Source organism: Micrasema longulum, unplaced genomic scaffold, assembly GCF_059751315.1.
Source record: "Micrasema longulum isolate JH-2025_06_02 unplaced genomic scaffold, ASM5975131v1 h1tg001169l, whole genome shotgun sequence".
In the NCBI taxonomy this organism is placed as follows: domain Eukaryota; kingdom Metazoa; phylum Arthropoda; class Insecta; order Trichoptera; family Brachycentridae; genus Micrasema; species Micrasema longulum.
Genome location: NW_028278356.1, coordinates 136,178 through 157,932, shown reverse-complemented (window position 1 = coordinate 157,932; position 21,755 = coordinate 136,178). Strand labels below are relative to the sequence as shown.

Genomic DNA, 21,755 nt, shown 5'->3' with positions numbered 1-21,755 from the left:
ATAAAACGTTGAAAAGAGCTCTCTTTACCAGGATAACCTGTTCCAAACAGGACTGAATATTAATTTATAATGCTTAAAAAATATTTCTTTTTATGCCTTATAGTATACCAACTTTAAAAAAAATTCATTGTTTAATTCAAATATCACCATCATCATAAATTCTCTCTCCGCACCCAGCGGTAGGCCAAATGCGGTGTATCTGGATTATTTTTATTATATGAGAGGTAAGGTGATCAGTCTTACGCTCCATAAACAATGAAATATTGAAATAACCAATATGTCACAACCAACCCGCCGAGAATTAAACCCAGAACCTCATGCATGGTAGCCATGGACCACTTGCAATACGAGGCGTATTCATTGCCAGTGGATTCAGATGGAGGCGATTATTATTTTGATCAGAAATAATACATTGGATAGTATTTACTAATATAGCTATACTGACCACTCCCAGGCTCTCTTTCTTGTTGAGTCGTAACTCTCGAAGCATCTGATTACGTTGCTCCATCATGAGCGTTCTCTCATATGTGTATGCAGATATGTCACTATCAACCTGTAACACGGCGATTCAACAGAATCAGTCATCAGTCGAACAATACTAGCTCACGGCTTGTAAGTATGTATATTAGGGTGTCCCAGAAAAATTAAAGTTTTTTTTTTTCAATGCATACCCTCTGATTTTGTTTGAATGATGTCAAAACACTTATAAATAAAATTTCACGTAAATTGAATAACGGCAACCCGTGCCGACTTGCATAGGAACTTGTCAGAACTTACATAGTACGACGCGCGCGAACTAAGTGTTAATGTGCTTGTTATATCGTGTTTGTTTTTATTAGTGAACGCATTGTTTTCGTTGTGACACCATGTCTGTGGAGTTACGCAGTTCTAAAAAGGAAATATTTTTGGTTGGGGATATAAAACATCAAATTACAGGTTCTTAACTTCCCTCTAATGGACAAGTGCTGGCGGTTTTATTTTATAATATTCGCAAAGTCAATTTTAGCGTCAATGAAAGTGCAAATCTTACTATTCGTGAGTGCATTATTTATTGAGAAAAGGCATGTATACCGACTAAATATTTACCTAACTGTGTTAAGAAACTTGTAGCCTTATACCAAGATTGGAGAAATTTGCAAAAAGATGCAAACAAAACTCAAGATGTGTTTGAGCAGCGTCGCCAAGAGTTTGTTACAAATACAAAAAAAATGTTTGATGCGCTTCAATTAATAAAGATAAATGAAGATAAGATTTTCTTACAAAAGCAGAGAGAGCCAGGACGACCCGGTCATTAGCTGGAGTGGACAAAAATTGACAGAAAAGGAGGAAAAGGTGAGTCTTAAAAATATCCAGGAGGAAAAGCGGCTGGCCACTTATTTGGCATCCATAACACCCTCTACGTCTTCTCATGAGCCATTACAAGAAACTTTATCTTCTGATTCTGAAGTAACGGACTTACAAGAAGATTTGTCCATTCCAATTGAGAGGAAACAGCCCGATACTATCAAAACTTCTGTGAAGAAAAATTTCGTTACTCCGAAACTGGTGGCGGCATTAGACAGGTGTCAGTTAAGTATGAGAGATTCTGTCTTTATTATTGAAGCAACTGTTGAAGCACTTGGCCACAACACTGACGAATTTCCTATAAGCAAGTCCTCCATCCAAAGAATTCATGTAGAAAAGCGAAAACGGCGCGCAGAAGCTTATAAAACTTAATTTTCAAAACGATGTACCAGATACTGTAACTGTCCACTGGGATGGAAAACTTTTTCCGGCTTTAGATGTACGCAAATCTAAAGAGGAATGTCTACCAATCGTTATTTCATACGATAATAAAGAACAACTTTAGCTGTGCCAAAATTAGAAAACTCATCGGGAAGCGAACAGGCACAAGCAGTTTGGAATGCTATTGTTGACTGGAATCTTGAAGATAAAGCACAGATCCTCTGTTGTGATACTACTGCTTCTAACACAGGCCGAATTAATGGTGCACGTGAGCTTCTCGAACAGAAATTGAACAGATAAATGTTTATTTTTGCTTGCCGCCATCACATCTACGAATTGGTACTAAAAGCTGTATTCGAGGCCAAAATCAGCCAAGTCACTACAAGTCCCGATATCCCTTTATTCAAAAATTTTCGATTAAACTGGAAAAACATCAATGTAGAGAAGATACAAAGCCACAAATAAACGCTATTACGTCTGAACGATTCTAAAATTGATAAACTTTTAGAGTATTACAGAACTGAATCGACCGAAGAAATTGTAAGAGATGACTATCGAGAGTTAATAGAGCTCTGCATAATATTTCTTGGCGGAGATAAAGTTTATGAATTTAAAATTCGGCCTCCAGGCGCCATGCACCAAGCAAGATGGATGGCGAGAACTATTTATTCATTAAAAATATCATTGTTTAGCTCTCAATTAAAAATGTCAAATAAGGACAAAACAGCTCTATTAGACGTCTGCCTGTATATCGCGACATTCTATGTCAAGCCTTGGCTGCAATGCACTTTAGCGGTAAAAGCGCCCTACCAGGACTTGTGCTTTTTGAAGACTGTGAAAGCATACGAAATGATCGACAAAACTATATCAAAAGCGGCTATACATAAGTTTTGCTAGCATTTGTGGTATTTAGCAGACGAAGTGTTTATCTTGTCTCTATTTGACGATGATATTAACCACGAAAGTAAGGTATAACCTAGTAGCTAATTTGGCCAAAGAAAATCCACCAGTCCACAATAAACGCTACATTTCATCGAGAGAAGAACTTAGCGGGCCTCTTTTCGAAAAAAACATCGATGACTTTGTTTCCATGAACAGCAGATCCTTTTTCAGGCGACTCAAAATTGATGACAGTTTTCTCATGGAGTGTCCTACTTCGTGGCCTGCTAATGCTTCGTTTCAACATGCTAAAATGAAGGTGCAGTCACTGAAAGCAGTTAATGATACGGCTGAAAGAGCTGTTAAGTTGATACAAGACTTTCATGGCTTAATCACAGTGGACGAGGAACAAAAACAATATTTATTACGTTGCGTACAAGAACACAGAAAAGTATATCCTGACTGTAAAAAACAAACCTTAAAAAGAAAATTTAATTAATAATGTCATTTAAATATTTAATATGCATAATGCATAATTATTACAGTACATACGATACAATAATCAAAGTACCACTGTTTTATTTACAAAATAAATATTAAGTTAAAATATTCCCCTATGGTTTCCATACAAACTTTCATATTCAAAGTTTGACATCAAGTCGGCACGGGTTATCGCTATTCGATTTCAATAATATTTATTATTTCAGTTATTAAGGTTTAATGGAACAAAATAAGAGGGTATGCGTATCTCAATCTGTAAAAAAAAAAATTGCCCTTATAGTCTGGGACACCCTAATGTATATGCTATATTATTATGTTGATAACAATGCGTACTGCAAAACACTATAAACATGGAACATAACGATTAACATAAACTAACTCAGAATCAAACTAAACATATGTTTCCATTTTATTTTATGTATCATAATTCAGTGAATTACACTGAAAAATTGAACCAGAAACTCTTTGTGTGATTATCTCGGTATCATATATTGTTTAAATATATGCAGATATATTATATGCTCAATATTATAATATTTAAAGAACCATTCTCACCATTTCTACAACCTCAACTTCTGCTTCAATGCGAAGGTGGTACAAAAACATTTTCAAGTCTTTCTTCATTTGGATCGAATTGTCTTCCAATTGTGCCACGGTGAAGATTCTCATTTTACAATTTTTCCACGTTCTATGTTGCTTTAATAGAAACGGTAATAACATGAGAAGTCCTCCGTCATGAACAATCCACCAAACGTCAATATTTCCCACGACCTGAATTTGAAAATAAAACCAAATGCTATGATGGCTATAATATACTATTTATGTTCCTATAAAATTATAGATCGAAATACAAAACGGAGGTAGTATTTTAAACAAAGCATAATATACATACATTACATGCATATATATAATATCATGTAGGTACATAATTATGTTTACATATAATTGACATATTTTTTGTTAGTAGAGTAAATATATAAATAAATATACTACATATATATCAAACCGAGAAACCAGTAAATTATATTTGGATGTACTTCAAATATTATTTATTGGGTTTATTTAGTATTTTTAGGCATTTCATGATATAATCAGTATGAATCTCACCAGTTCTTTTACTTCACAAAAAATCAACAAATAAGGGGTAGAATTATACATGTAATAACACAGTGTACAAAGTGGTCACCTAAACCATCATCATAATAACACTGTCATATGCTCTGTAAAAGCTTGGACTTCCATATTCCCCTTTTGAAGAATGTTCATCTCTATTATAATATATCTGTAAAATCATACACATATAGCAGTGCGTCTTGCAAAATGATTACATTAAATGAGAAAAGAAAACTTTTTTTTGACTAGCGTCAGTAGAGTGTAGATAATAAAATAATGTATTGTATGATATAATAAGTGTTAATTCATGAAATGAAATTAAAATTATCGTCCTACGTAAGCATTAAATGTGTTTTTATTTGTTTATAAAAATCAATCCATATTTACTTTCTCAGTAGAATCGGGAAAGAAGTTGATGCCTTTGGGAACCAAGAGAGCCATGCGCGCTGAGGTGACATGTCGTACTGTCTGCAGGAACACGTGCCAAGTCTTGTCATCTTCAGATTGTCTCCATCCGTATGGCCACCCTAGGATCACCGTGTTGGGCTTCATGCCGCCGAGCCCCGTTGTTTGAACCCTATTCCATTTCGAGAGATTACATTATGTACATTTGGGGGAACATTTAGCAATATGAGAACACTCACCCTCCACTCAATAGCCAGCCCATTTAAAGACCTGGGCTTGGAGGGCGAGACCTGATTTATGGGGACCCGTCACAATAGATCTACACTGGCTGCAGTGACGTCAGGAGGATATATAGCACTGGTCCCCATTTTTCAGAAAATGAATGTATTTGTGAAACTAATGAATAAATTAAATAAATATTAGGTACGAACAGATGGCTGAGTCCGTCAGTGACATCCCTGGCCACGAGAACATCAGAGAAGCCCTTAACCTTCTCCTGATCCATGGTCTTGCGGAGGTGTTGCTTGGCAGCGAGAGCCTCTCCAGCAGAGCGTGTGTAGTCTCCTCCAATCACCGACACGCAGATAGTAAGACCCTTACCTGCACCAACAATCATTACATAAAACGTGTTCGACAATTCCTCGTGCCTTAGGCCTGGTTGTTTTACAATTACTTTTTAATTTTAACTATTACTTTCGATTTTTAACTATTACTGATGATCAAACAACCGACCCTTAAGAATATAAGAGATTGGTAAAGCATAAATATAAATACAACAATTCTTTTTTTAACTAATTATGTCACTACACAATAATGATAAATAGAACAAGGGTGTACGCACCTGCCTTGAGCTGGGAAGCGAAGGCGAAAAGCTTGCGGTACTTGGGGGCGAGGTCGGGAGTGGGCTTGGCGAGGATGAGGATCTGCGGGCGCCAGTTCTTGGTGTGGGGGGGACCTTCCTCCAGTCGCAGGAGCGAGTAACGCGCGGCTGACAGCGCCAACCCTCGGATTCCATCTCCCCACTCCTTCTCCGCTCTAAAACCAATCCATGTGTGTTTTGAAAATGCATGTTACTTATTTGTCTGTAAATTTCAAGCAAAATAAGTGAACATACCAAATAAATAAAATATGGCCATATCAACAAGTTCAAGAGGTCAATTAATGATCGACTTAGTAGAAATTAAGATTTAAAAAGCAAATAATAATACAGATATGAGATTTCGAGGTAAGTTATTTTGAATAGTTGAAATGTGTTATTATTACTTCTGAAATTAAAATTGATAAACCTTTATCAAATCTGATAAATTAAAACAATGTGTTCGTGAATACGGATGTAAAAACATTAAAAATTGCTGATTCTAATTATTTACAGAGTCCTCGTCCTTGCTGACATGCGAAAAAATGAAGTGTTCAAGAGATCAATTATTTATCCACATAAAAGAAAACCGTAAAAAAACCAAATAATAATAAACAAACAAAGTAAGTTAAAATAAAGCATAATTTATTGAAATATTTTATTTTTACTTCTGCAGTACAAACTGATAAACCTTTAACGAATCTAAAAATGAAAGCATTGTGTTTGAGAATACAGATATAAAAGCATTTAGAAAGTGCTGATTCTTTTATTATTTTCAGAGTCCCTGTCCTTGCTGTCATGTGGTAAAATTGAAGGAACTGTACAAAATAAAATACTTTGCGATGTCACAGCTAATATTTTGAATAAACAAAATTGATTTACAAATTTTAGTGAAGAAAACCAAAACAAACCTGATAATTATTTCTTAATTTTGTAAACAATACATTACATCACATAATCTTTATTTGTAGATTAAAATACTTAGTATATGATTTTGCGATGGTAATAAGGTGTGCTTAACCTATTTTTACCCTAATAAATTATGCATCCTCGTCATATTCTTAGCCATTTGTTGAATATTAACCTGACAAAAAATGTTAATCGGCTATTATTCCATTCATTCATTCATTAAGAAACTTATTTTTATTTCAGTATCACCCCTGCCCGCGAGTGCTGAATTGTTCGCTGAAGAAATATCCTACCTAAATATTTAAGCTACGTAGACAATATTTTTAATGAAACACCTAGCTTTGGCAGAACATATCAGGATTTAGAAAACTTTCCATCAGAACTTGATGATTTCAATAAATGTTCAAGTAATCGACAGTTAATAACCGTCGATGTCTACAGAAATTTTGAATACGAACTACTACTTGTCATAATTCTATTTTAAAAGTATATGTTCCGACACATCAAGATCTGTACATCAGGGATGAAATCGTTTGTCTTACAACCAATGTCTTCCCTTTCAGTATCATTTTTGCCAAACTGCGAACAAATAGCTGAAAATAAACCTGATTCTATTTCGAATTTGAATTCAAACTTTACCGATACACCTTTATCTAGCCACGCTACGCCTGCATATGCAAAAATAAATAATCAAAAGAAAAAAAGATAAAGGTAGATTACGAAAAACATACCAAAGCATGTGGATCGATGAAATAAGGAAGTTTAATTTAAATAAAGGTCAAGAATATGCGGGTCGAACAGGTAAAGTTCATGAAAAAAAAAACATGAAAGAGGCCTGTAAATGCTCAAAAAAAGAGATTTAACACATTCGGTTCTTATGTTACCAGTCTGTGATTAAAAATTCAGTACTATTATAGGTACTGATTGTGATCACGGATAGGTTAAAAATATTGAGATAATAATCATTTTAATGTTTTTGTTTTAGAACTAGAAGCCATTTTTTGTTATTATATTTCAGCATGAACGATTTTCTTATACCTGAAATTGATTCAAGACTGATTATAGAAAGTGCCTAAATAATAATAAAAAAAATAGATTCCTGTACAGTAGTTTTTTTATATATATTATAAACTATGTGTCCTCTAATTTTTTTTGAATAAATATATAATTAAAATTATTGTAAGTATTTTTTATTAAACGTTTGGTTATTTAATAAAACCATTTTCAAACGTTTATAATAAAATGTAACAACACAACATACTTAGATATAAAATAAAGCTTCAAGTGTAATGTTTTTACATATGTTTTATTTTTATACCCTGGTACACATGCCCAACTAGTACCCAGTATACTGTTACAAGTGAAAAAGATGACAGATTTTTTGATTTTATTTTTTTTAATAAAGATATGTAGTTCCACAAAACGAAATAAAGATATTAAAAATAAAAAAAATTGAACAGAACTTCAATATTCTTAATAAAATAGATTCCTTGTAAACGGGTGCGAGTGGTATTTGCACCAGTTTACGCGTTACAATGTTAAGTAAAAATAAAAGGATACTAGTACATGTGACGCTATGTCAGAAACCATGATGAATTAAAAAAATATTAATTTGGGGTCCTTTTTGTATTCAATTCAAATTAATACACGCCAAATTTTAATAATATTTATTAAATAATTAAAAAGTTACGAGCCTAAGAAGCTTTAAAACACTCTCCTGTAAAGTTACGGATTTGCACTTGCATTAGTATACGTAGGACCCGTCAAAATGGTGTTTAATACCCAATATGCATTTTTTACATTTTAAATTTAAAATCAACAAAATATGAATTATTTTTGTAACAATATATTTGTACAAACAAACCACCACGCCGTTGCTGAATTTGGTAATTCCATGTCTTTTTCGGTCTTCCTCGTTTTTTGGATCCATTAACATTTGCGTAGTAAATCCTTTTAGCCGTTCTTTTGCTGTCCGTTCGCTCTACATGTCCCAAACCAACGCAGCAGTCGTTTCTTGATTTTGTTGATGATGCTCGTCTTGGCCTTACATAATGCACGAATCTCAATATTTGAACACCTATCATACATAGTTTTACTACACATTCGGAGAAATTGCATTCGACAGCATTCAGCCTACTTTCATCCTAGTTTTTCCAATTCCATACCTCACTCCCATAGATAAGGGTAAGCACCAGGACTCAATTGTGAACTGCTAATTTTGTCTCCTGCGATAAAAAAATATTTTCCAAGGTTGATGTTAGTGCATCCTTCACTCTATTACCGGCACTTACCCTCCTATCAACATCTTTCTCAGTCTTTCCATCCCTAGTAAACATACTTCCCAGGTACACAAATTCTTCTACCTGTTTCATTATAACGCAAAACCCCTTTCCAAGTGATCTCACATTGAGTCATACTTTCATTTCTTTATAAAACCATCACATTCGATTCATCAACATTCATTCAGCAAATCACTCTCCTTGCATACATTGTAGACTTTTGTTACCAAGAATTGCAGTTAGTCTTTGTTGCTAGCAAGAAGCACGGCACGGCATCATCAGCATATAAAAGCCAATTTATAATTAAATCTTTCATTTTTGCCCTCATTCTTAAATCTTTCAATTCTTTTATACAGTTATCGATGTATTCGTTGTACAGCTATGGTTACTTTACACATTCCTGTTTGACTCCTTTAGAAATGTCAAACCACAATGTGAATGACAAAAAACCACATTTACCTCACACATACTGTGCTATCCTTATACAGTGATGCAAAAGCCCGTATCAGCTTGCCGTTCACTCCATATTCCGATAACGCCTTTCACAATTTTTCTCTGTCAACTCTATCAAACGCTTTTAACAGGTAGACAAATGCGCAGAAAAGCATTTGGTGTTTAGCCAGAAATTTCTCTGTCATATTTCGCAGAGCATACATCTGATTCAAACATCCTCTCCTGAATGGTATTATGAATATAAGTGACATTACGCACTCTATCTTTTGTCACTTTTCTTAGTCTCTCTCAATTAGTACTTTCTACATTTTGCCAACAGCGCTTAAGAGGCTGATACCTCTATAATTTCCGCATTCCACCCTAGAGCCTTTTTTTTGTATGAAGGGATGACAATAGCCCTTTTTCAATCTGGAACAGTGTATTCCTCATCTAAACATCGGTTAAAAAGCTTGTGCAGCCATACACAAATTATTCACCACCCGCCTTTATAGACTCTGTAGCAACTTTAATTCTAGTAATCTAAAACTAGGTAATTATTATGTTCAATAATGCATACCTAAAACTAATTTAGAGAACATACGACTCACCCTCGATACTCGATGTATTTGTAAATTAAGCCAGCCATGCCCATGGCGAGAAGTGCATAGAACCAGGATGTCATAAACATGATGGCGATACATAGCGCCATACCGCCGAGAGATAGAGACCTGCAATGAAATGGCCCGCCTTTTATTCATTTTTCAAATTAATTTGTTTTACCTAAATAACATTACAAATAACAAAATATTGAACCAGGAACCCTTGAGCGATGGTTTGATAATATCAAGGTGTTATACTTTCTAATAGGGAGAGTATTTGCCTCTTAAACATAGTTTCACTGATGGGAAAGATGTCGATCTCCAAAGTGATAATGTTCAGCTGCTTGACTGCTCGTCCGATCGGCATAACCAGATGCAGGTTGGTTCTGGAAGCCGAGAGGTAAAACAATTTGTGCTGATGCTGTCGGAGATAATCATCAGGAACATAAAAATATAAACTCTCTAGAATGGCTGAGTTCTCGATGAAACCTCTTATAAGCCTGAAAAAATGGGTCATTGTAAACCCATCCCTTCTAAGCTGTAAACTGTCGGACCCAAGCATGCCCAAGAGGAATGCAGTGGGATAAAGCAACAGATAACTTTCATGCTCCCTCATGTAGAGATACTTCAGAATTTTTTTCTGAACCCTCTCCAACGTGAGGGAATATCTCGCCTCGTGCGGAATCCATATCACCGAGGCACTCTCAAGCCTGGTCCTAACCAACGAGTTGTACAGGATCCTGAGTGTATGGGAATTATTGAAAACTTTTCCAGTTCGGAGAATAAAACCCAACATCTGCAGTGCTAGGTCACATGTTCTCTCAATGTGAGCGTGAAAAGTCAATCTACTTTCGTAGATGACCCCAAGATCCTTAATTGTTGAAACACGCATGAGTTGGCGGTCATCCATTGTAGATCTGTGATATACAGTACACAATGCTCTAGTGTAAGATAAAATTACACATTTTAAAATATTGAAATACATTTCGTTGATAGTACTCCAGTCTAGGATATTGTTTATAGCGGACTGAAGGTGACTCCGAGCTGTTCACAAGATAACAGGTAGTTAATAGATTGCCCGGCAATAATTTCCGCAACGAACTTAAATGACTACATGATAGTTAGGTATTATTAAAATAAGAAATAAGTAGCTATTACCCACCACAATCCCAGCTTTGGTTTATAATAATAAAATATCATCATCATTCCATGTCCGCTCCCTAGTTGGAGCATATGGTGTCCACGAAGATCCTCGCTGCCTGTGTATCCTCCCAAGTCAGGTTTGCGTCCTATAGTTCTGACATGAACTGGCGACGAACAGTCAGCAGCAGACATCCAGGGCATCGAGAACCTGATGCCTTGTAAAGTAGGCAAGCCTGGTTAAAGCTCTCGGGAGGCATCCGGAGTATATGGCCTAGCCAACCGTATCGCTTCTGCTTGATGTCAGTTGACACTGGGGTTTGCTGCGTCTGTTTTCTTATTATTTCATTCCTTACAAAGTTAAACCATCGAACACCCAAAACTCTTCTAAGACACCTATTCTCAAATCAGTATTTTGCTGTTTTGGAGGGTAATAGATGTTATGCAGTCAAGTGATTGTAGATAGGCTAAATAGGTACTCCGCATTCATGGGTTTAAAAATCAGTACCGTAATATGGGGTGAAGTGAACATGCTGGGGTGAAGTGAGCCACAGAAGCATCAGTGGACCACTTCAACTGTTACATTTGAAATACGGTCGCAATGATTCTTGTTTGTCTGTCAGCGGACAACTGACAGTGCCTGTCAACTTGTAAATGCATGCACATGTTTTTGTCTCTGCACTTCATAAAGTTATTTATTATTATTTATTATTACTCTGGAAAGAAACGTTGGCCATATTATAACTACTGCACAGGTAAGTCTAATTATGTTGTGACCGGTATTGTTGGCTTAGCGTGTTCACAATGTTCGTGTTACTGCGTGGCTATATGAAAAACCAAATGTGTTTGACGCCTGTCAAAATATTTGAAATTATATAAAAATGCAACTTTCAGGTGGTGAAGTGGGCCACTTTTCAGTATCATTGTGGAGTGAAGTGGGCCATCCTAAAAACATGCCTAGAGTATACAAGAAGAGGGTCGATGGGCCCCATTTTGCTGAGTATTCGAACGAGAAACTGGAAAAGGCATTGGCTGAGATGAAAACCAGAAAGGTTTTGGAAAAGTATAAAATCCCAAGAACCACTTTGCAGAGAAAATCAAAAAGCCTTCCACACAAAAATGTCATGTTTTTAAGAAAAATAGTTTGTGTAAAATTGAAGTACTTTGCATATCCTAATATTGATGATATTGATGATGCTGGCGAATAAAAAATACTTTGTAAGTTGAAGACACCAAAGTCATTCAGAAGAGGAAGGCTAGTTTTTACTGAATTGGAAAAAGGGAACTTTAATATGGTCTAAAAAGTAGCATATAAGATATATTTTGTGAAAGAATAAACATATTATGTATGAAATCGGTTAATTACCTTTCGATGTTGCATTATCGGTAGTTTATTAACAATTCACTGTATTATCTATATTAAAATAAGTTAATATTAAAACTTACAGAGTTATGAGGGGAAAATATCCTAAATTCAGCCCACTTCACCCCATCTACGGTACTATAAAAACCCATGTACTGCATAACACTTCGTGCCTTGATGCCCTAAATCCCCTGACTCAGTCAAACCAAGTCATCGATAGGGTCGAGAGATTCAAATACCTGGGAGTATATGTTATAGAAAATGGCAGCATTCAAAAAGTACTGGGAGTGCTTTTAGGAATAGCAGGCGCCCACGTAACACCTAAGAAAATATCACTTTTATAAAATCGCCTTTATTTGAATACAACGTAAGTCATTTTTTCAAATTTATGATAGAATATTTTCACCATACAAAATAGCATCTATCTCGTTCATTTGAATAAAAACTTTGTTGACAGAAAAGAGATTAAAACACATTTTTGACAAAACAATCTTGAAATAGGGCACACATAAACATATTGTTATGTGTCCTCTAATGATAACAATGTACATTATATTTCATTTTCAAGTTGTTCAACACGTATTTCTTAACCTTCTGTTTGAATTCTAATGTATTTTTTTCTTGATGAACGTTTTTTCTCATGTCATAATATTTTTTTACTGCCTTATATAAAATTGAATTGTGATCATGTTCATGTTGGCTTTGATATTATTTTTTCCAAAATTCTGTGTTTTTTTTAATGAATAATATTACACACAAATGATGATATACGAGTATTGTAAAATATTATTCACGTTAGTATTTTTAATTAATTTAACATTAATTTAACTTGTGTATCGTTTTTTTTTATTTCAAATATACCTTAAAATTAAAATATATTGTACAAAAAAAATTATTTAATTTTTAATTGTCTAACAATGTTTGATTATGTCCAAATGCTTGCAGACTGGCTGGATTTCCTCCCTAGGGAGTTGTTCATATTTAAATTTATTTCAACAGAGCCAGCCAGCCAGTCTGCAAGCATTTGGACATAATCAAACATTGTTGAATTACTACCTGGTAAAAGAAGAAGTATAAGAATTGGAAAATTGTTTCCAGGCGTTGCCTAGTAGGTGATTTGGTTCAGCCGGATGAATCTCACCCACGTGATAAAGGTTTCAGCTCTTTCACTTCACAAAAAGTCAACAGATGGAAGAGTTGAGGAAATGTGGATGTTCAAACATGGGCAGAATGGTGAATGTTACACAGTGTGTAAAGTGGCCACTTAAACCAGCCAATGACAGGTCATAAGCCCTGTAAATGCCTAGACTTCCATATTCCCTTCTCGAAAACTTTTTCCCTCTCTGTTGAAATAAATTTTAATTTTAATTGTCTCCTGTAAAGTTATCATTTAGTGACTTAAGTTGTATTCAAATTAAGTAGACGATATGTTTCTTTACAAATAATATAGTGGAATTCACGTTGTTGCCTTATCGGTAAATACTACTAAAATACTAGTATATATTATAAATCTTCTCACCAATGGTAGTACTTGAAGCGAGGACGCCAGTTGGGTGTGCGGAGTAAGGTCTGCAGCGCGCAAGCTAAGTTCACGAAGCCGTAGCACATGAGGAAGAACATGGACAGCAGCGGAGCCAGGATGTCGACATTGCCCAGCAAAATGCCGCACTGGCAGATGGCCATGGTGAGCAGAAGCGCCCGGGTGGGCTCGCCGCGGGATGAGGACGTGGCGAATGGGGCGAGGAAGGGGATGATGCCGTCACGCGCGATGGCTTGCAGCAGCCGCGGAGCCCCCGTCAGGGACTGCAGCCCCGCCCCCAGTGTGCTGAGGAAGGAACCGATGAGGATGACCCACTCGTTGGGCCACGCGATGTTCGCCACCACTAATCTCCCTCCTATAGATTGTCCGAACCTAGACAGAGTAGTTTGCGCAAAAGTTACACTCTATGTTCATTCGTATGAATCCGAAATGAGAGCAAAATATCGGACACCCTATTATATAGCCAAGTATACATAATAAATAATACTTTCATATATGCTAAAAACCAACATTTCACATCTATCTTGCCAGGAGTCGAACACAGGATCTCGAGCACGGTAGGCAATCTAGCCAAATACTACCCTACGAGGCGGATTATTTCCATTTGATTTCCCTTTTTAAGGAATTTTAGCTGAAAGTAGCCCGTCGAGTCGAGTGCCGGATCTACCTACTGTCCACGGCATTTACTGAAAAGGGATGGAAATGTACACGTTTGTACTCGTAAATTAGTACGAACCGCATTAGCAAAGGCTGCCTGCCTACATTGCCTAATATTAATAATAATTATTATTATTCATTTCCCTTCCCTTGTAAGCGGATTCTCTGTATCGAGTACTCACTGAATGGGTCCGGCTCGGTGAATGTGTAGGAGATAACAATATTTTCAGAAAGAATACCCAATTTGTATGCAAAGTAAAACATATTGCAAATCTGATTTGGGTTGAATTACTCTTGGCAATTAAATTAATTTATTTACTCTCACCGATCTCTGTACAATGCTTTTTACAAAGAACTAAGAAGCAAATGGAATCTTCATTAATATGCTTTTAAATTTTTATTCCCCAAAAGAGAACCGAGATGAATAATACAATCACACAAAATACTTACTTGTCTCTGAGAAGCAAGTTATCCACGGTGCCAGCGAACAGCAGTACGCAGGACAAGTAGACTGTAGAAGTTGTGATGATAGCGCAAATGGTCCCGATGGGGATGGATTTCTGCGCGTCTGCCAAGTCTCCTGATCGGTTAGAGCCAGCCATGATTCCTATAAAATTACCCCTATTATTTATCCTGTCGTTAATAATTACCATTGACATTAATATTATATCGGGTTGTGGTCATGTGGCTAGTATCTCAGACTCACGGACCAAAGGTCCGTGGTTCGAATCCCACTCTACCCCAATTTGATTCCTATTTTCTAATAGTGAGTTATTTACAACTAGTTGAAAATGGCCGTCAAAATAAAATATTTGGGTAAATCATAAGAATGCAAATACTTTATTTTTTGAGTTAAAAAAAAAAAGTATACACTCTCGAAGAACGGAAAAAAAGAGTTGGTTTATAACGGTAATAATTTTGGATGATTTATGTTTTCCATTTTCTCAAATCATCTCAAGAGTGCATTTATAAAATAAGTATTATATATAAAATAAGAATTCTAATTCCGGTGTTATGATTAAGCATTAATTGATTAGGTATGCAAAATCAATTCAACAAATACTTCCTCCGATCCAATACAGTAGCTCTAAAATATTAAATAATTTAACAACGGGGAAGTTCAGCCCTACGGGAAATTGGATATGAAAAATGTATTCTTAAGCGCGGTAAAAATTAGAGCATCAAATTGTACTGCGAAGTTTATTGAAAATGTATGAAAAAAATAAAAAAAATGATTTTAATGAAATCGAACTTCGCATGACGTCACTAGTTCTTCCGAATCAATCAATGATAAGAGATATAGATTTCTGGCTTACCGTAAGTAAACTGACCAATCAGCAGAACTCAACGAGAAGAAAGGGAAGATAATTTTAGACGTCATAAGCGTAGTAATTAAAAAAAATACAAAACTTAAAAAAATATCACAGCGCTGATTATACGATATATAAATTTTTTTTTTTTTTTTGGCTCAGTTTAAACTCAGCCAATAATATACTTAAAAAAATAACAAAGATCCACTAAACTTCCTCATAGTAGTCGGCATTACTTTACTGGTTGTTTAACCCATATTGAACTAATCATATATACTCGTATTATTGATTTATTAGTTTCTTTGTATATAATGTAGAAACCGAGGATTAATTTTTTTGTTTGTGAACATCATTGTATAAATAGTACGGGCATTGCCAAAGAACACACTTACCCGTGACTGAAGGGAAGAATATGCCAATTAGTATAGTGAATGTGGTAGTAATATCCACTGAGACTTGGTTGTACAAAGGACGGTCCATTTGCTCCGTATCTAGAGGATCTTTCCCATACGATATCAGCTGACCCAACTCGCTGAAGGAATCCGCCAGGTTGTCAAAAAACACTCCGCTCGACAGACCCTAATGGTAGAAATGAAGGTATTTTAGTAATTTGTTGGAGCAGTGTATGCAGCCATTACTTTATTCAATAAATCACACCAAGTCTTGACAGTGGTAATAAGTTCATTGTAGTCTTATAATTTCGTACTTCTCTCTTCGCATAAAATGTCCAAAGTATTCTTGTTTTATTTTATTTTCTTTCTTTGCGCTTGCACCTTTCATTATGTTGTATCCAAACTCAAAACGGGGATTTTAGTCTTGTGGAGTTCGGAAAATCCCGACTGTTACTATTTTATTTTATAAACATATATTATGAACTGTTGTAATAAATAAATAATTAATTTAAAATATGTTTAAAACGTGTTTCGGAAATCATAATATTATCACCTTGATGCCTTTAACAATGCTTATGTTGTTAGCGAGGAAGTAGGGGTCGCACGTTTTGTTAGGACAGAACATTCCGTACAGCTCTCCTCCGGGGGCCTTGGTGCAATTGTTGATGTTGATATCCTTCAGAAGCCGCTTCCCCAGGACGCACATTCTGCAAACCACGAAATCCGTTGTAAACATATGTTACGTATTACCTAGTAGGTACTCACCTTTTATCAAATACCAGAGAAGTTGCTAGTCAGTAAAAGGAGCCAATATTTTATAAAATATGTACCTATAGATATTTCGATGGTTCAGTGCGATTATGTAAAGTATGCGAAGGAGTGAACAAATAAAAATTGTTGTAAATGCCAAAACATCTGTATTTATTATATTCTCAAAGGGATTCACCATCTCCGTTGAAATGTTTGTCAAATAAATTAAAGATTACTTTTTTTTTCAAATGTTTTTTTTAGAAGTGTTTTTAGAAGTGTATACAGGAAGTTTGTATAAAATTACGACCACCTTATTTACAGTTCCTACCATTTAAATCTAGGTAGGTATATATATGTAGTTAGGGACCTAGTGTTTAGTCCAGATACTCACTGCAGTTTATCATTCCCGTTAATGTTGTAGAAGATTCCGGTGTACACCGCGACGATAGAGAGGATGACGCAAGCGAGCGCTACGGTGGCGAACTTGTTGACGAACTTCACTCCGACGAAAACGATAGTTCCCATAACGAGAAGTAGGCCTGTTCCGTACACCCGGAAATTGTTGTACATGGCGGACGGGTCCTTCGTGAAGTCGCCGAAGATGGACAGCGAGGGAGCCATGTACGTCTGCAGGCGAGAGAGAGCAGAACAGTTAGCGGGAGAAGGGTTCGCGGTATCATAATATTGGCACCCAATATAATATGTGAAATATCGGAGAAACATCTCACCAGCACGATCTCTACGGCTCCCACAATGTACATGGCGGCCGCGAGCGTCGTCCCCGTATAGAACAGCATACCCACGGCTCCGCCGAACTCCGGGCCGAGCGAGCGCGAGATCATGAAGTAGCTGCCACCGGCCGGCACCACGCCGTTGGTGGCAATGGCGGACATGGAGATGGCCGTCAGCATAGTCTGCAAGGACAGGTCGGGTCAGACGGTCAGACAGGTTCGGTGGCGCGGGTCGGGAGAGGGATCAGGAGGGGGCAGAGGCGGGCGGGACTACTCACGGAGCAGCAGCACGTCAGCACGATGAGGAAGCCGAACACGGCGCCGGCGGTGCCCACGACCCAGGTGAGGCGGATGAAGAGAATTACCCCGAAGATGTTCTGGATGCAGGGCAGGAAAACGCCGATGAGCGTGCCCATGCGAGAGGCGGGAGCCGCGGGCTTGTCCGGGTCCCCCGCGGCGGGAATGGTGTTGGAATAGTTGGCCAGCGAGCTGAGCAGAGTGGAGATCCGCGGCCGATCCTCCATCTCCTCCTGTACCATAAGAAGCTATTAGCGTTAGGTAGGTAGTAGGTTAATTTCGGTTGAAAGATGGCTAAACACAAAGTAATTTTAAAGACATATTGAGTTATACAATATACTATTTTTTTTTGCATTTTGTGTGATTACCCTAAAAAAAAGTTCTTCATAAACAAATGTTCAATGCACGACTGACTCTAGAATTTGGCTTGTACTCGTAATTTAAAACTCCGATTTTTTAGAGCCCATCAAAATTATTAAAAAATGACATAATATTGTCATGTTTTGCAATCTTTCAACATAATTTTATTAGGTCTGCAGTTGCCTCTGAAGCTCTTTATTATTAATGGTTATGAAAATACTGTATTTTATTCTACTTTTAATTTTGTTTTTTTTTTAATTTGATTTATTTTGAACATAGAAACAAGGCACACAGTTTTCACTAGTTTATTTATTTACTTACAGCTTATTATACAGCTTATTATACTCCATGGAACCAAAGTTTTGTGCTGAGTTAGGACGAATTTTAACCAGTAACCGGGATTTGTCGTGACCGACCCCTGAAACTCAGTGTCTGATGGAAATTATAAATGAATGTGGAATAAAACTGAATACATTATTTTAAAACTAATAATGAAAATGCCGTTCCATCAAGAAATATTAGTAAAGATACTCATTAAAGTTACGCCTAGGCAAACTGGTAAAAATTCCTACCACCACGCTTAGGCATAATTTTATACCAGGTTTAAAATAGTAAGGCCACAGAAATTATTCTTTGTTCTGTTTTCTTTTTAATTTTTCTTTTTTTTTTTTGTAAAACGTAACATGGATTTTACGTGTATGAATAGTAGTTATACGAGAGTCGTTTGACGGAAAGCTAACCTAAGTAAGAAAACGCAATATTTTCGTTGTTTGAATAATTTGTTTTTGAACACACTTTTCAAGACGACTTTCCAACTCCTTCGTCCATTCCGAAAAGTATTTTTGCTTGAGCTCTTCAAAATAGTGTGAAGTTTTTTGAAGCCAAATTGGTTCAATTTTGCCCGCACGACGGTCGATCTGTAAGCGTGTGTGTTGTCATGATGGAAGAAAACTCTTATGAGAGCCAAACCAGGGCGTTTTTTCGGCGTTCAAAAGGTCCAACAATTCTGCGTAATAATCTTTAATTATTATTTTACTACTTCTAAGTAATCAATAAAAATAATGTAGCCCTTTTTGTATCCCAAAAAACAGTCGCCATAGCCTTACCGGTTGTCTTTGCCTTCTTTGGTGGGCCCTCGCTGAGTTTTTTCCACTGCTTGGATTGTTTTTTTTATTTTTTATTTGAAAATTTATTTATAAACCCTTACGGATTATTACATTCATTTTACATAAAATAATATATACATTTTTCATTTATACTCTGTTGTTCAAAATAATATTTTTTACATCTTTTGAAAAGTTTGTCTGAGTCTTTTGTTTAGTTTTGTCTGGTAGTTTATTGTATAATTTCAGTCCCTGGTTCATTAGTCTTGATTGTCCTTGTCTTGTTTTAGAAAGTTGTATAATATGGTATTTGTCTGATATTCTCGTATTATGTCCATGTTGACTACAATTTTTTACTAGTTTTAGTTCTTCGTCTACAATTACATTAGTGGCTAATTTATGGATAAATTTTAATGATTCTAGTTGAAAGAGTTCAGTTATATTTAATTGCTTAGTTTGTTTAAAAAGTTCTCTAGTTGCAGTTAAATAGGGAAGGTCATATACTAACTTTAATATTTTATTTTGTTGTCTTTGTAGTCTGTTTATGTCATTTTGATATCCTGCTCCCCATAATAGTTGCGTATAACATATTTTTGTTTTTTTAGTTCCTTCGTCTACGGCGTGTAGTGATGAACCCATATTCCATCAACAGTGACGTATCGACGAAAAAAATCATTCAGATCATGTTTTATATTTGCCAAAAGCTTTTCCCAATCCGTTTCACTTGAGTGTTTTTGTTCGATAGTGTGAAAACGCGACATCCAACGCGCAGATAGCTTGTCAGTGAACAAAAGTACATACTTCCTGCCCCAACTTTCAATAGTAAACAAATACTTATTATATTTTTAAACCTGAAGAAACTATGACTGACCATAGACAAGTCATCCAATCAGAACATAGCTCGTCGACCAATCACAACTTAATATACTGGGTAACCCCCGCTCATGAGCTGTCCCCACCACAGAACAAACAGATTGCTTTGTATCTACTACTTGTACTATATAATCTGTGGTATCTACCTTTCATCGTCATTAGCTTGCGGTTGACAGCGCGCGCTTCCCAATAATCTCAAGTAGCTCACTTGACCTGGCTTCATATCTGACCACTGGACCTCGAGTGCGTCCAGCCATTGGCAGCCCATGCACGGAGCACGGACCCCTGACCAGGTCCGGTGACGTGGCGTGCGACCTCCGCCGAGGTCGCATGTAGCAGGTGGCCTCCTTAATGTTCCACCGCGCCGCAGCATCCGTCGTTACAGATAAGATCCTCGTTCATTTCCATATTTATTACGCCTTGTGTAGAATAATTTACCTGGTTATCGCAGCCCCGGCTGGTGTAAGCCGTTTCCGGTCAATCATAACTTGTGCTGTACGAGCAAAGCATCGTCAATGTAAACCATACTAACCTAACTCTTTTCTGTATATTTGTTTTGCCTCGTATTTTGTCCGTGTCAATTTACCAAATGCCCATTATTGCATTAAATTGTCTCTTGTATAGTAAACTCGGTTTTTAATTAGTAGATAGCCCCCCTACGCCACGAAAAACGCAGATAAGGTTATTCTATCAATCATTTCAAAGTAAAATAATTCACTCTCTGAGAAAGTCTCATGCTCTGCCATTTCTGTCCATCTAAATATGTACTAATCTATGGATACTACTAAATGTAGTATATTGTTAGTATTACAGGTTATGTTCTATGTTATTATGTTTATCTGCTTATGTACTTTCATTTTTGTTACCTTTCAAGCTTTTTCACATGTTTTCAGTATCTGTCCGCTTACCTTGAATCGACGGTTTACCATAAATCAATAAAAAAAAATGACGATTTCTGGTGTAATTACGATATTTGAGGGCCTTGAGTGATCACAATCAAAAACACTCGTACGACCACGAACAAATTCAGCTTTCCAAAATTGAACTGTTGTCAGCTACAGTACAAACTTGCCATAAATAGCATTCAGTTCGGCTTCGATTTCAGCAAAGCTTTTCACTTTTTTGTGAGGGAACTTAATCATTGAACGATATTCGACTTTTTAAATTTTTCACTCTACACACAAGTTGCTTGCTTGAGACGGCCGTAAAAAAAACCAACCAATTGTCCCTTTTGGGTAAAATTTCGTCATGTGTTGGATGGCAGATATCGAAACCAATATAAAATTCGTTGTCATGTGACGTCATCTATCTAATTTCCGCTTTCTAGCTAGCTAGCTTTCCGCCAAACGACCTCGTACAAAGGTGTATAAAATTTATGTGTAAAAAAATACTTATCCATTTAATGAAATTCTGAATTTATGCATATGTATTTAAAAACCGTATAACACAGCAAAAATACTTCGGAAAGAAAAAAAAATTACACGGGAAAAAAATAAATCATTAAAATATTTAAAATCCTAAATATTGATATATTTAAAATA

The 21,755-nt window shown here is 36.2% G+C and overlaps 1 protein-coding gene across 4 annotated transcripts in view; it reads right to left on the bottom strand.

Annotated features, from left to right (window-relative positions):
- kcc (solute carrier family 12 member kcc) overlaps positions 1-21,755 on the bottom strand; it is a 53,451-nt gene that overhangs the window by 6,663 nt on the left and 25,033 nt on the right. For all 4 annotated transcript variants that reach the window (XM_088233974.1, XM_088233976.1, XM_088233975.1 and 1 more), the window contains exons 3-15: positions 17,860-18,111; positions 17,579-17,764; positions 17,242-17,477; positions 16,654-16,807; positions 16,101-16,287; positions 14,849-15,005; positions 13,721-14,113; positions 9,708-9,827; positions 5,465-5,658; positions 5,055-5,223; positions 4,606-4,795; positions 3,661-3,876; positions 446-553 (exon numbers count right to left, since the gene is read on the bottom strand). In XM_088233974.1, the coding sequence (XP_088090100.1) occupies positions 446-553; positions 3,661-3,876; positions 4,606-4,795; positions 5,055-5,223; positions 5,465-5,658; positions 9,708-9,827; positions 13,721-14,113; positions 14,849-15,005; positions 16,101-16,287; positions 16,654-16,807; positions 17,242-17,477; positions 17,579-17,764; positions 17,860-18,111 (2,562 nt within the window). The remainder of the gene's footprint in view (positions 1-445; positions 554-3,660; positions 3,877-4,605; positions 4,796-5,054; positions 5,224-5,464; positions 5,659-9,707; positions 9,828-13,720; positions 14,114-14,848; positions 15,006-16,100; positions 16,288-16,653; positions 16,808-17,241; positions 17,478-17,578; positions 17,765-17,859; positions 18,112-21,755) is intronic.